Here is a 13,912-nt window from a genome sequence, read left to right as displayed (position 1 = left end):
GTGACACCTGCCACGCCCTCCTCCTCCAGCGATGCTCCTCCAATCCAACGTGAAGGAGCCGTGACTGCTTCAAACCATCTGAGCTCAAACTCATAAATCCCCATCCTCTGGCCCTCTGTAAGATCCATCTCCCAACTTCTCTCAACAGAAATGCTGCTTGAAATGGACCGTGTGCATGAACATTTAGTGCATTTGATTTGTCTTAATTTACAGGTTGAAAAAGTCCCTCATAGACAAAAGCATGTCTACATCATTCTGACCTGTCTGTGTTTGGCATCACTACTTTCCTAACATATGCTCAGCAGTATTTATTACAACATTGTCTCTTGTAATCCGAAACAGAGGTGGAGGACAGAGCTCTGCTTTAAAAGGAGGAACTACTTTACCATGAACTGATGAGCACTGCTGCAGCTAAATGCAGATTCTCAACCAAACCTACAGTCTTTTAAAGGACTGCATCATTATAATGCATGTATCAGGCGTCAAACTGTATAAGTAAATGAATAGCCAAACAGATGAGATTATATATTTATTACATACAGTATCGTGGCTTTGTTACTGAGTCTTGATTGCAAAGCACTCTCTTTTCATGTGGAGGGAAATTGTACATGCAATATAAGGCAACATTTTCACAGGCACAAAAGATTAAGTCAATCTGACGGGTTAAATTCAACTTTATTAGATACTTAAAGTTACTACACATAACTTTAATTTTGTGACGATTTTGACGGTTCTGTCCGCGGTGGGCTAGTTGCTGCTGGAGGCCCCGCTGGAGTCTGAGCTAAAGGAATATCTGGTGAACCTGAATTATTTGACGATTACTAAGAATAACTATATATATATAAATAGCCAATCTTCTCGCTGATGGTTGTTTACTTATGAAGGTTATAGAGAGGCATAAGTTTTAATTTGAGACAGTTTCAGAACGAGTTAAAAGTTCATCAGTGTCTTTATTTTAAATATAAACTGGATACATGTTTGTTTAATTGGCTATGAGAAGATCAGAACTGGTCTAATTTTTTTGTACGTGTTTTAATCGCAGTCATTTCACAGAAGCAACATGGAGATATATTCTATGACAATAAGACAAAGACTTTCTGCAATTTAAGTCCAGGAAAATGCACACCTCAAGCTGATTTTTTCTCGCTGACACAATGACCAGACTAGTTCCCCTTGGGGCTGTGTCTTTCAAAAGGAACTGAAAATCGTTGTTTTTCCTTTGTTTGTTTTTTTACAATGTTGGTGCCATTTGTGCCTGCGTAAATGCCGTGAATATCATCTACTTGTTCTTCTCGTGTTGCCAAAATGAGCCCTAGATTTCTACAGAGAGGATTTCTGTTGAGAAAATCTAAAATACTTAAATAGCAACTCTAGGCAAGCAAAGCGATCTAGATAAAAGGTACATTTCACTGTTAGTTTTCAAACACTAATGCAGTGAACGCTGCTTTAAGGACCAAGAAGAGCAACAAATGCCATCATCTCTGGTGACAGATTTTAATCAGACTGCCTAAATGGCTCTTTAGTTGATGGAGCACTGACGGCTCGCTCACAACATGACCACTTCACTGACTAGTTAATGGGTAAGAACAGACTTAAGTGTTACACACCTTTGACACAATAGTAGTTTTGAGCACTTGGCAATCCTATATTACCTCTAAATATAGATTCATTTGAAAGTATTTATATTTTATTTTGTATTTTATGCACATTGATTTTTACTTTCAGAAGTCCAGGGAACTTGTTTGAGCTTTCCCTGTTCACTTGAAGTAAGTTGGAGATGTGAGAAGAACCACATTGTACTGCTGCTCCATTTCTGAGATGGAAAGTTTGAAACTCTAAACCAACTTAGTTCCTCCATGTGTTCTTAAACTAATGCTGATGACTGTAGTCTTCAGTGACGGGTTATTATACGAGTTATGATACAAGTCCCACTGCACATTCTAGTTTTGTACTTGTACAATGTTTACAACCTATGACTTTAAGTACTGGAAGTATTCATTCCCATGAAGAGATACAACAGGCCTGGGTTCAATTTAAAGTGTTTTTAATGTTTAAATATTAGTACTATAGACAAATGTTTCTGAATTGCACCCAGGCCTCCAACCTTTTTGTACAGTGTCGTTCTTATAAATCTCCCAGCCTTCCGTGGGACTTATACAGTGTTGACACCACTGTATGCTGTACATAAATGTTGATAATCACGGTGACCCTTTAGTTTACTCAATCCCGCCAGTTTAATATTAACTCTATTGCCAACAATATGTTGTCTTGACTGTGTAGCAGTTTCTGATTAAATCACATCACAAACAGAATTGTTCATGTTGTTTACTGTCATTATTGTTCGTCATTGAAATTTCTCCAGTGAACATTTACTGTTTTTGTTTGGGTCTTTTTTTCCACTCGCGTCTCTGAAATCAACTCTAATTTAGTTCCCTGTTAACACCTCATAAGTAGAGGATTCTTTGTATTTGTCAAACATAATTATCTATGGCATACTATATTTTGACTTTGTTCATGCATTTTTTTTTAAATGGTATTCTATACTATGAATTTTTCATGGTATATTTTTGTGATACTTTGTATCATAGTATAGTATGTCATGTTATTTTTAATAGCATAATATACTATGAATGCTCCTCCAATGAATCGCCACCATAACGTGGTGGAGGAGTTTGAGTGGCTCAGTGATCCTGGGAGCTATGTTGTCCGGGGCGTCAGACCCTGGTAGGGTCTCCCAAGGCAAACAGGTCTCGGGGGAGAGCCCAGACTAAGAGCGGTTCAAAAACCCCCTGATGAATAGCAGCCCACGGTCTAAAGCTACTTCGCCCGGACAAGGGAAACCGGGGCACCCTCCCGGAGCCAGACCCAGGAGGGGAGCTCGTCGGCGAGCGTCTGGTTGCCGGGCTTTCGCCCATGGGGCCCGGTCGGGCTCAGCCCGAAGAAACAACATGGAGCAGCAGTCACCCCGTGGACCCACCACCTGCGGGGAGAATTATCGGGGTCGGGTGCTATGCTGACCGGGCGGCGGGCCAGGCAGGAGACCTGGGCGAGCCGATCGCCGGCAGCATAGACTAGCTCTAGGGACGTGGAACGTCACCTCGCTAGCGGGGAAAGAGCCGGAGCTGGTGCAGGAGGTGGAGCGGTACCAGCTAGATTTAGTTGGGCTCACCTCCACGCACAGCATGGGCTCTGGAACCAAGCTCCTGGAGAAGGGTTGGACTTTGTCCTTTTCTGGAGTTGCCCAGGGTGAGAGGCGCCGGGCGGGAGTGGGGATACTCACGAGCCCCCGGCTGAGCGCCGCTATGTTGGAGTTTTCCCCGGAGAACGAGAGGGTCGCCTCCCTGCGCCTACGGGTTGCAGGGAGTAAAGCTCTGACTGTTGTTTGTGCTTATGCACCGAACAGCAGTTCAGAGTATCCTTCTTGGAGTCGGTGGGAGGGGTCCTGGAAAGGGCGCCGCCTGCCGACTCCATAGTTCTCCTGGGAGACTTCAACGCTCACGTGGGCAATGACAGAGAAACCTGGCGGGGTGTAATTGGGAGGAACGGCTTGCCTGATCTGAACCCGAATGGTGTTTTGTTGTTGGACTTCTGTGCTAGCCACAGTTTGTCCAAAACGAACACCATGTTCGAGCATAAGGTGGCTCATAAGTGTACCTGGTACCAGAACACCTTAGGCCGGAGATCAATGATCGACTTTGTAGTCGATCATTGATCTGCGGCCGTATGTCTTGGACACTCGGGTGAAGAGAGGAGCATAGATGGTTCCCATCTTCAAGAAGGGGGACCGGAGAGTGTGCTCAAACTATCGTGGCATCACACTGCTCAGCCTCCCGGGAAAAGCTTATGCCAGGGTGCTGGAAGGGAGGCTCCGACCGCTTGTCGAACCTCAGATTCAAGACGAACAGTGCGGATTCCGTCCCGGTCGTGGAACAGTGGACCAGCTCTTTACCCTTGCAAGACTACTGGAGGGGTCCTGGGAGTTCGCCCAACCAGTCTACATGTGCTTTGTGGACTTGGAGAAGGCTTTCGACCGGGTCCTGCGGGGGGTGCTGCGGGAGTATGGGGTGCCGGACCCGTTGGCACGGGCCATCCGGTCTCTGTACGCCTGCAGTAGGAGCTGTGTTCGTATCCTCGGTAATAAGTCAGACACGTTCCCGGTGGGTGTTGGCCTCCGCCAGGGCTGCCCTTTATCACCGGTCCTGTTCGTGACCTTCATGGACAGGATATCTAGGCGCAGCCAGGGGGCGGAGAGGATCCGGTTCGGGAGTCTCGGGATCGCCTCTCTGCTGTTCGCGGATGATGTGGTCCTGTTTGCCTCCTCGGACCGTGACCTCCAGCATTCACTGGGGCGTTTTGCAGCCGAGTGTGAAGCGGCAGGGATGAGAGTTAGCGCCTCCAAATCTGAGGCCATGGTGCTCTGCCGGAAACCGGTGGATTGCTCCCTCTAGGTGGGGACAAACTGCCTACCCCAAGCGAAGGAGTTCAAGTATCTCGGGGTCTTGTTCACGAGTGAGGGTAAGGTGGAGCGGGAGATCGACAGACAGATCGGTGCGGCTGCAGCAATAAAACAGGCGCTGTACCGGTCCGTCCTGGTGAAGAGGGAGCTGAGCCGGAAGGTGAAGCTCTCCATTTACTGGTCGGTCTATGTTCCAACCCTCACCTATGGTCACGAACTCTGGGTCGTGACCGAAAGAACGAGATCTCGGATACAAGCGGCCGAAATGAGCTTCCTCCGCAGGGTGGCTGGGCTCAGCCTTAGAGATAGGGTAAGGAGCTCGGACATCAGGAGGGAGCTTGGAGTCGAGTCGCTGCTCCTTCGTGTCGAAAGGAGTCAGCTGAGGTGGTTCGGGCATCTAGTCAGGATGCCTCCTGGACGCCTCCCATTAGAGGTTTTCCAGGCACGTCCAACTGGTAGGAGACCCCGGGGAAGACCGAGGACACGCTGGAGGGATTATATCTCCCGGCTGGCCTTGGAACGCCTCGGGATCCCCCAGAATGAGCTGGAAAGTGTTGCGGGTGAGAGGGAAGCCTGGGTCGGCCTGCTGAACCTGCTGCCACCGCGACCCGACCCCGGATAAGCGGCTGATCATGGATGGATGGATGTTCTTTGACATACTATATACTATGACAAATGAAACCATTTACAGTACATTTAGATACCAATTTGTGTATTATTATTATTATTGCTTATATTTTAACATAACAATCTTGATATAAATACCTCTTCAAAAGTAATTTCAGAGTCAGGGAGACAGAAAGAGAATTAAATATAAAATTTATTATGCAAAATGTACAACAGCTGCATAAGCCATTTATAGCTCAAATATAGACTTTATTTTACTTCCACTCTTTAAGAGTGGAATATAATATTTAACTTAGTTTTAAATTCTGTAATGAACTGAAAACATTCATAAAAAACTCATGAGCTCACATTTATCAAACCTTTCAAACCAAGAAAGCTGATCTGAAATGCAGGATGGTCAAATGTTCTGTTTAAATCTGCATTTCTAACCTAGAAATACTTGTAATGTTTTGATGTAGTGTCTCACTGCTCCACCTTCCCAAAGAGCATCTTTCACCTGAACACGTCACCCGAGTTAGAATCCACTGATTAGATTAAAGTGACCGTGCTCAGTCTCGACAGTGCTACAAAATTATTCTTTTCTGTATCAAAATATAATTGTGTGTGAATATTGAAAAACTATATTACAATAGCCAATTGTTTTAAAACCTAATCTCGTAAAACATGTTCAGCACCTACATCTCAACTGTGTTCTTCAAATGCTTTAAGGAAAGGTGTAATAATAGTGCTTGTTAAGGTCATATCTGGTCTGTTCTGGATTCTGAATTTAAGTTTCAGAACAAACCCACAATAAAAAGAACGACCGTTACACGAGTGACTGACTTCAGATCAGCTCCTTTGCTCATAAAAAGCAATTGAGTAAATGTGGCCTGAATAGACGCGAGACAAACGTCAAGATGGATTGGGAAAGCGGGATGACATCATCAGTAAGAACATCGCAGCCCGCTGCTCCGTGAGCTTCCGCCCCCTGCCGAGTTACCGTAGTAACCACCCCCACCACGACCTGTCATGGTTTCAGAAAGATAAGTCAGCGTAAATAGGAGGAAGTCATTTCTCATAACTAATGAGTTGTGTGAGGCATTCTATAAGAAAAATAACTAACAGCCAACTTGTGTTTATACCTTAGTTAACATAATCGTTAAGAGGAACTCACTCATTTCAGCGGCTCCACTGGCTGTTGAGTTAAGAAACAGCTCAATATACCGATGCTCTGTGGAAAAAACATCAACCTATCAATCAAATGGAAGAACTCGTGTTTATTCCACTGTTAAATGTAAATTAAATTGACATGCTAAATTTCCTAGTTTTGATTGCAATCTGATATACTGCATCTCAAAAAGTGTCGTGAACAACACCAGGATCATATTTTCTAAATGAAAAATCTGTCGAGTTTATTCATTTGAGCTATTACTCCAGCTCTGTAGATATAATGGATCCACTCTGCTGGCTGTCATGAAGGTAGTAAAAGGGAGGACATACGCATGTGGTTCTTGTCTTTGGACAAGGCTGCTACAGCGTCTTCATGGGAGCGAAACTCCACGTCGGCTTCTCCAGTCGACTTTCCGTTAGGAGCCACATCGATGTGGACCCTCAGTGGATTCAAAGGAGAGAAGAACTACAAGATCAAAGAAAAACAATTACTGCCATCATGATTATGATTTTTAGTAGTCAAATTTGTATTTCTGCTACTATTACTGTTTTTATTATTATATTATATTATACCCACTGCTACTGATATTACTACTCAGATATATGCATCATTTCTGACTTATGGATTGACTTTGTTGTATTTTTATTATGTTGTTCACGTACACATGACATCTATTGTAATTCCGGCCATCCTAAGAGAGGGATCCCCCTCTATCGCTCTCCCTGAGGTTTCTTTCTTTTTATGCCCCATTAAAGATGTTTATTTCAATCCAAGGACAGATGATGAGGTATGCTGTACAGATTGTGCATCTACACAGCTGTGCATTTTATTTAATCATCTTGACCTTAACCAAGATAAGTGGCAGCAAAATGAAAGATGGATTAACCAATTACAAATTAATATTCTGATTAAGTTTTTACTAAAATCCACACTAGGATGTGCTTTTTTTAATTAGCTAGCAGTCGTGACAGTAATTGCTACAGATCTGATGGTGTCGACTAAAACTCCACAAAAGAGCGCAAAACAGCCTCCTGCAGCACACTGTCACAGTAATCCCACTTTGTAAGTGTATAACTTCTCACGACAGCCCTCAAAAGGATATAGAAAACTTTTAGAACGTACAACCATTTTTACATTTGTATTATATTTAAGGTTTTTTTTTAATACCTTCTATGGTCTTGCTTACAAACATTTCAGAACCTGCTGATGCCCTGCATAGAGCCCCATGGTTAAAAATAGTTGAAGAGAAATAACAAAAGTAACTGTTCTGAGTGAGTGTACGACACGTGATCTTACCGTGGCAATGTCTGCCTCTGTGGCACGGAAAGGTAAACCCCTCATGTGGACAAAATGGCCGCTGTGGAAGCTTGAGCAAACATCACTTTGACCACCGTAACCGTGGCCGCCCATCCCTGAGCCAAAGCACACACATAGATTAACAATGTAACCTTTAGTAATGTAGAAGAGAGAAGCAATGTGATACACACCAACATTAATTAAAACAATGGAGGAAGAAAGAAAATACTGTTATTAGGTTTGACGTAAATATTAGTGTTTCTTATTAAATTGTGAACTGTCTTAGAAGTCTGAGAGACTACAAGCTACGGTCAAAATCAGCTGAGTTTACAAAACCTAACCATAACTTATCAATTAATTTGAAAAAGGAAAACATGTACAATTATCAAATGTAAACAAATTACTGGAAAACATTTGGCTTTTTAACAGGGAATCCGAATAAAGTATCAATTGAGGCATTCACATTTATTCAGCATTTAAAAACACCAAACTCTAAGAGGGGAAATACATTTTGGACTTTACCTCTTCCTCCCCTCTCTCCTCTCACCCGCTCATCAAACATGCCGTTGCCAAAACAGTAGTTGTTGAAACCATTGAAGCTGTCAAAGTCACTGTAACCTGAACACAGACGAGCAGAATACAACTGACTGCTCTACATCACAGATGACAGAACTGAATAACAAGCCAACTGGATAACAAACTCTCTGCTTATTCAGAAAAAGAAAACATATGTTCGGCCAGTGAGATCATTAGTCAACCCTTCCACTCTGAAAGGAGAAGGATTGACTGTGTAAAGTAAGCATTTGAAGGAGGTCAAGTATGACTGGGTCTTAAGAATATTTAAAGTATTTTGTGATTGAGAGTCTTAAGGGCTCTGCGGACTGACTCAAGCATGTCGACTGCAGTGGGCCTTTACAGGCTGTGGCTCAGGGGTTTGCATTTCGCTGCTAGATGCTGGATAAACCAACGTTACATCTGAACTCTTCTTCACTTCCCAATTCTCGACACTCACAAACATTGCTTTACTGCTCAGAGTCCTATATTGAACCAAAAACCCAGACTTCTGATTAAACTGTTTTGTTCTACTAGCACTGATCAATTTCCATTATTCACAAAGATACCTGTATGCATGAATACAGAACCTTGCTTACCTCCTCCATAGCCCCCTCCACTCCTCATGGTGTCCATCCGAGCCCCGCCGCGGCCAGGCCCGGGCCCAAAGAAATCTCCCCTGTGTCCCCCCATCATGGGTCTATCGTAGGGCCCCGGTCTCTGGCCTCCCATTCCCCGCCGTGGCAGCTCGTAGTAGGCTCTGATCTCATTGCGACTGCTCTTAAAAATCTCTATATACCTGCAACATGAAAAGCCCGTGGGGTGGAGGGGAGCAGAGGACAGGGTTAAGGAGTAGAACTGGCTTAGCTCAGGTTACATACATATATGATTTACAGAGAGAGAAGATAAACACACAAAAGACAAATATCTTAAATAGTAGCCTAAGTAGTTTTAACCTGGAGCTGAGGGTCTGGATGACTGAACAACCTCAACTAAATATCATCATTAGCTGGGCTTAGGGCTGTAACAAAGCATTTCTACACTAACCTCAACTCTTCTTACTTACAATAAAAGAAATCCTTACAGGGCTTTTAGGTGTTGTATTGATCATTTTAATGATTAGAAACTGAAGTTTGATGCTTTAATAGCAGAGGCTGCCTTGACTGACCTCTACGCTTAACCCCCTTTTTCACAGTAAATTATCTGTAAAATACATGTGTCAAAGGATATAAAGGAAGTGCCAATAACAGGCTCTAAAATACCCAAATGTTACTCTGACACAATTCAAAAGAGCTCCCAGGTCTTAGACAACCAACAGCAAAATTGTATATAACATAAAATACTCACACCACCTTTAATTTACAGATTAGATACATCATCCCATTATTCAACATGTCACAAAATATAAATCCATTAAGCCCAGCCCCTTATCATTTTAATAAATATCACATGACCCACCCAATAAATGTACCCACTTTATCATTATTTTACCATAATTATTCTAGCACACCAACCCATGCTTATCATTCGAGCATAACAGAAGCCCATTAATACCATAATTACTATAATATGACCACCCATTAAATACTGCAATAGAAGCCCAACCCAGTCCAGCCCGTCCCTTTCCCATCTGTCCCACCTGTGCCCTATTCTTTCTTTGTGTTTCCCCAGAGCCTTTTCTGCTATCTCCTTTGAGGCAAACTGCACGAAGGCTTCCCCTGTGCTCCTCCCCTGGTAGTCCACTGGCAGAGTAATCCCATTTGGCACGATTCTCAACCCTTCAACCCAAGCACACATAAATACATAGGTCGGTAGGTAGACTGATAAATGTATAGAATAGAAAGAACAACACCCACTGCATCACTGGATCTATCAGGATTAATATACATCATGAACGCAAATAAATATCAGCTGTAGTATCTAATCAAAACTGAAATAAAAAGGGGCATCTCAGAGGACTGAAACAAATACTGGCCTGGAGTCAGCAGCTATAAAATGAAGAGGATGTAGCCTAAACATTTACACAACTGAATTTAGGTCTGGCAAAATCATTACTTGTTGAATGTCATTAAATCATGACACTAAATCATTACTTGTTGATTGACAGTAGCCTATAATAATTCTTAAGTGGTGATTATCTTAGAAGTACTGACCCCAGATCAGCATCATGGGACTGTATCCCCTCAGCCAAACCAGCCCAGCCCATACTATATTTTAACCCCCTTTAGAGGGCATGATATCAAGGTCATATGAATATGCATGCTAAATAAAGTGTAAACCTAACACTAACATGGTAAGAGGCATACTAACAATTCATAATGAGGACACATTTGTAAACACAGTTGGCTGAGTGTCCATATATAACTTTTTTTCTGGCATTAAATTTCTGGCAGGACCTTCAACTAGAAGCACCCAGAGTAGCCACACAAAAAAAGTCAGAGCGCTCTGAAAAAAGATGCACTTTTCATCTAAATAGGCCGTTTGGGAACAATGTTTAAAAAATGTGATGAAAAAACATATTGACACCAAGTCTATTGACAACAAACATACATTAGGCCTTTTGGCTATGACACAGAGACACAATGACTGACTATAAATCAATTTCAAGCCAATGTGAGAGAAATCCAAATTTGGGTATTTGTAAATCTGTTAATGCACATTTTAGTGTATGCTTATGTTGTGGTTTGTTGTTGTGGGGTTGATCAGCAAAATGGAAACCACTGTTCAAAGTGCAGTTCCATTAGGAAAAAGTCACATTTTGTAATGTGCATGCAAACATGGGCGTTGTTCCATTTTTGTGCAAACATAAACTTTCTATCAGAAGCATGTTAAAGATGCTATGGTGAAATAGACATTGTACATTGTGCTTTAAGTTCTACTTGGGCCTTTGGACGTGGAACAGTTCAAGGAACTGATAGTGGACTTTTTCTTGGACTTATTTCATTGGAACTATTTCTTGGATTTATTTAATGAAGCCTTCTGAAACATTTTATGTGACAGAGCTATACATAAACAGATACGAGATAAGTGGAATGTGTGCAGAGCTTACATGCATTTGGCCATTATTTTATGTTTTTGTCTTATTTTATTTCTTTGCACTGCAGGCTAAGATGTTCTTTTGCACAATTTAAAGCTAGCTGTAATTTTGTCAGTACCCTTACACTGTTGTGTGCACAGTCAAAAAACTACAGCATGTCTGTGAAAAAGCTATTCCTCAGGTTAATATAAAAAGTGTAATATAAAAATAATTCAATAATAATTGCAAAAGTTTAAATGTCTGTGTACCTGAGAAGAACTGAACAATCTCCTCCTTGCTGCAGCCAAACGGAAGGCCTCGAAGTCGCAGCATGCAACCGCTGCAGTTGTCATAGTCAGCAGGACCGCTACGCTTTAGCACCCAGTCCATTTCACTACGATTCGACTTGAACACTAAGTTAGAGACACAGACAAATAGACACACACAGATCACGATTTGAAAGGACAATTACACTAAACATAATTTTCTTAGTTTGCTTAAAGCTTATTACATACAAAATCTGAGAAATGTTTATTTGTATGGAAAATTTAATAAAAAGGTGAGCCAAGAAGCAAACTTCAAAATGCATTAACACAAAGGCAACAACATCTCCACAGTAAACTGATTAGATGTCAGCAACAGAGTATATTGCACTGTTTCTATCAATAACCTCTCACAATGCAGACATTGTTCCAAGAGAAAGACGACAAAAGTGAACACTCCCTTGTCCATCAATCTGTTGATATCGGTTATATTGCTTACCCTCTATGTATCGGTGTCCCATGTATTTACGGTCCTTGGCGAGGGCAGTCGTGAAATCCTCTGACATTTTCAGCTCAATAAATGCCTCTCCACTGGGACGGCCTTCTTTCGAGTAGGTAAAGCACACTCCATTTACTTTCCCAACGATGTCACAGTCTATAAAAAGGTAATACGATTGATTGAGATCTCCTTAAAATGATTACTAAACTGATACATTGACCACAAGCCAAGTTGTTAGCGGGAGAGAAGACTCTTGGACACAGTCAGAAGTCAAATGTCCCCTTCAATCATTCATTGATGTATTTATATTGCATAACTCAGCAGAAATGTGCTACAGTGCAACTTATTTAGATTTTTAAACAACAGTTCCCATTCACAATCAATACAAAATATTCAGGTGTAATTGCAATGCTTTATGTTGCGTTTACATTTCTAAACAATGTACAAGTGAAAGCAATTTTCTGTCAATTCAGAATACTCACTTGCATTAATGCTATCATTCACTCTGATGATGACCACCAGGGAAAAAATATGATCACAATTTCAACACTCAGCATTTAGCGGAGTTTAACGTTTATCATTAACTTCAGTCTTGCACTTACTAACAATGTTCATGCCTCAAGCTGTGAAGAAGATATGCATGTATATTCTCACCAGAGAAGAAACTGGCAACCTCCTCCTGAGTGCAGGACCATGGTAGTCCTCTGATCCGAACCACATAACCCTCTTCATTCAAAGACATTCTCACTGGCACAGAGAGCAGAATACAGCAGCAACACATTAAATTGCATATCAATAATACGTTTTGACCTCCTCACTCTCCCCAGACAAACTGCTCTAACCATGTTTGTATTATCTTGCACTAACTAACTCATACAAGCCATGTATTACTTCAATTTGCACAGTAGGTTCCATCATAACCAGAGCAGGAGCTCTGTGAAATATGCATATCATTCATATATATCAATGAATACATTACAAAACAACCTTTCTGCAGGAAGCGAGTTAGTGTTATTAACAATGAATTGGCTGAGACGAGAACAGCATACTTATGAGCAACACTAATTAAAAACAGCGAGTTATATCTAATAATTTAGAACTATAATGCACGCCACGTTACGGTAGTGCAGCTGTCACAACAATTGACCTTAACGTTAAAAACATGACGTTTGTTACTTCCTCCTTCAAACTGTTTCTCAAAGAATTGGTGAAACCAAGAGCCTTGCTAGCTAACGTCCCTCCAGCTCAACCTCAACTCACTAAAAGACCTTTACGCACACACATATTCTAGCAAGACGTCCTCTACTCTCTGGTGGAGTTACTTCTTTGAGTGCCGCCACAGGAGAACATTTCTTAGCTTGGTTCTCTAACTGTGTTCACGTCTCTCTCGCAGCAACGTTAGCTCGGTCACATAAGCAGCTAGCTAGCTAGCAGCTATGGCTGACAGTAGGCCACTGACAGCGGTCAAACGTCCGGGTCGGACCAGTTCAATCCCCACTGGTCGCACGCAGTCACTGGACATCAACGTGTGTCACCGGACAGAAGTGTGTCACGCGCTAGTGATACATGTGTGAAAACGTTTAAATGATCTCACGGTCGCTTCCCGTCGCCGGTCTCCTGCTCTTGCCCCGAGCCTCAGGTGTCACTCACGTTACCCACTCAGGTACGTTATTATCGCGAGACTTTGGACACGGAAAGCTGACGTTCAGGGAAAACATTAAAAAACCTTTTAAAATATAAATAAATATTTAGTATTAATAATACTAATAACTAAAATGGTTATACGAAGAGTTTTGGGAGGAGTGTAAAAGCATGTTATTACATGTGTATCAAAACGACTGTTTTCACTGAACTGTAATATATTTAAAATGGCCTGTGTGTGTTTGACCGACAGACTTTCTGAGAAGGTTATGCAAATATAATAATTCAAATAAGTGTGTATCTGCCCGTCCAGTAGCAGTGATTTATTGATACTTCTGGAGACAAGCAGATATAAATGCTACACAAGCTTTAGAGCACTATGAATGAACTAAGACCCAAAACATGCTTAATA

The 13,912-nt window shown here is 41.9% G+C and overlaps 2 protein-coding genes across 2 annotated transcripts in view; one reads left to right on the top strand and one right to left on the bottom strand.

Annotated features, from left to right (window-relative positions):
• LOC306735976 (RUN and FYVE domain-containing protein 2-like) overlaps window positions 1–476 on the top strand; it is a gene marked incomplete at its 5' end in the record, with an annotated part of 5,729 nt that extends 5,253 nt beyond the window's left edge. Inside the window, one exon of the mRNA XM_079217548.1 lies at window positions 1–476. This exon is cut by the window's left edge and continues 91 nt beyond it. Coding sequence (XP_079073674.1) covers window positions 1–53 — 53 coding nt within the window. The 3' untranslated portion in view covers window positions 54–476.
• A 4,782-nt stretch (window positions 477–5,258) lies between these two features.
• Window positions 5,259–13,458, bottom strand: hnrnph3 (heterogeneous nuclear ribonucleoprotein H3 (2H9)). Its single transcript, XM_079216549.1, has 11 exons — window positions 13,454–13,458; window positions 12,514–12,606; window positions 11,860–12,015; window positions 11,367–11,510; window positions 9,721–9,859; window positions 8,681–8,880; window positions 8,052–8,147; window positions 7,530–7,645; window positions 6,563–6,698; window positions 6,237–6,293; window positions 5,259–6,086 (listed from the first exon to the last, which is right to left on the bottom strand). Exons 2-11 carry the CDS (start codon window positions 12,599–12,601, stop codon window positions 6,007–6,009), a joined length of 1,212 nt encoding a protein of 403 aa, XP_079072675.1. The 5' UTR covers window positions 12,602–12,606; window positions 13,454–13,458; the 3' UTR covers window positions 5,259–6,006.
• Window positions 13,459–13,912: the final 454 nt, after the last annotated feature.

This window comes from Taurulus bubalis, assembly GCF_910589615.1.
Source record: "Taurulus bubalis genome assembly, chromosome: 4".
Classification (NCBI taxonomy): Eukaryota; Metazoa; Chordata; class Actinopteri; order Perciformes; family Cottidae; genus Taurulus; species Taurulus bubalis.
The sequence above is the reverse complement of the archived record's forward strand: the minus strand, read 5'-3'. Positions and strand labels throughout refer to the sequence as shown.

Excerpts from the sequence above, each read along its gene's own strand:
- hnrnph3 (XM_079216549.1), bottom strand. The coding sequence starts at position 12,601 with ATGTCTTTGAATGAAGAGGGTTATGTGGTTCGGATCAGAGGACTACCA. Across the intron at positions 9,860-11,366 it reads GATTGTTCAGTTCTTCTCAG|GGTTGAGAATCGTGCCAAAT; the intron begins GTACACAGACAT and ends CTTGGGTTGAAG. Across the intron at positions 7,646-8,051 it reads AGGAGAGAGGGGAGGAAGAG|GGATGGGCGGCCACGGTTAC; the intron begins GTAAAGTCCAAA and ends GCTTTGGCTCAG.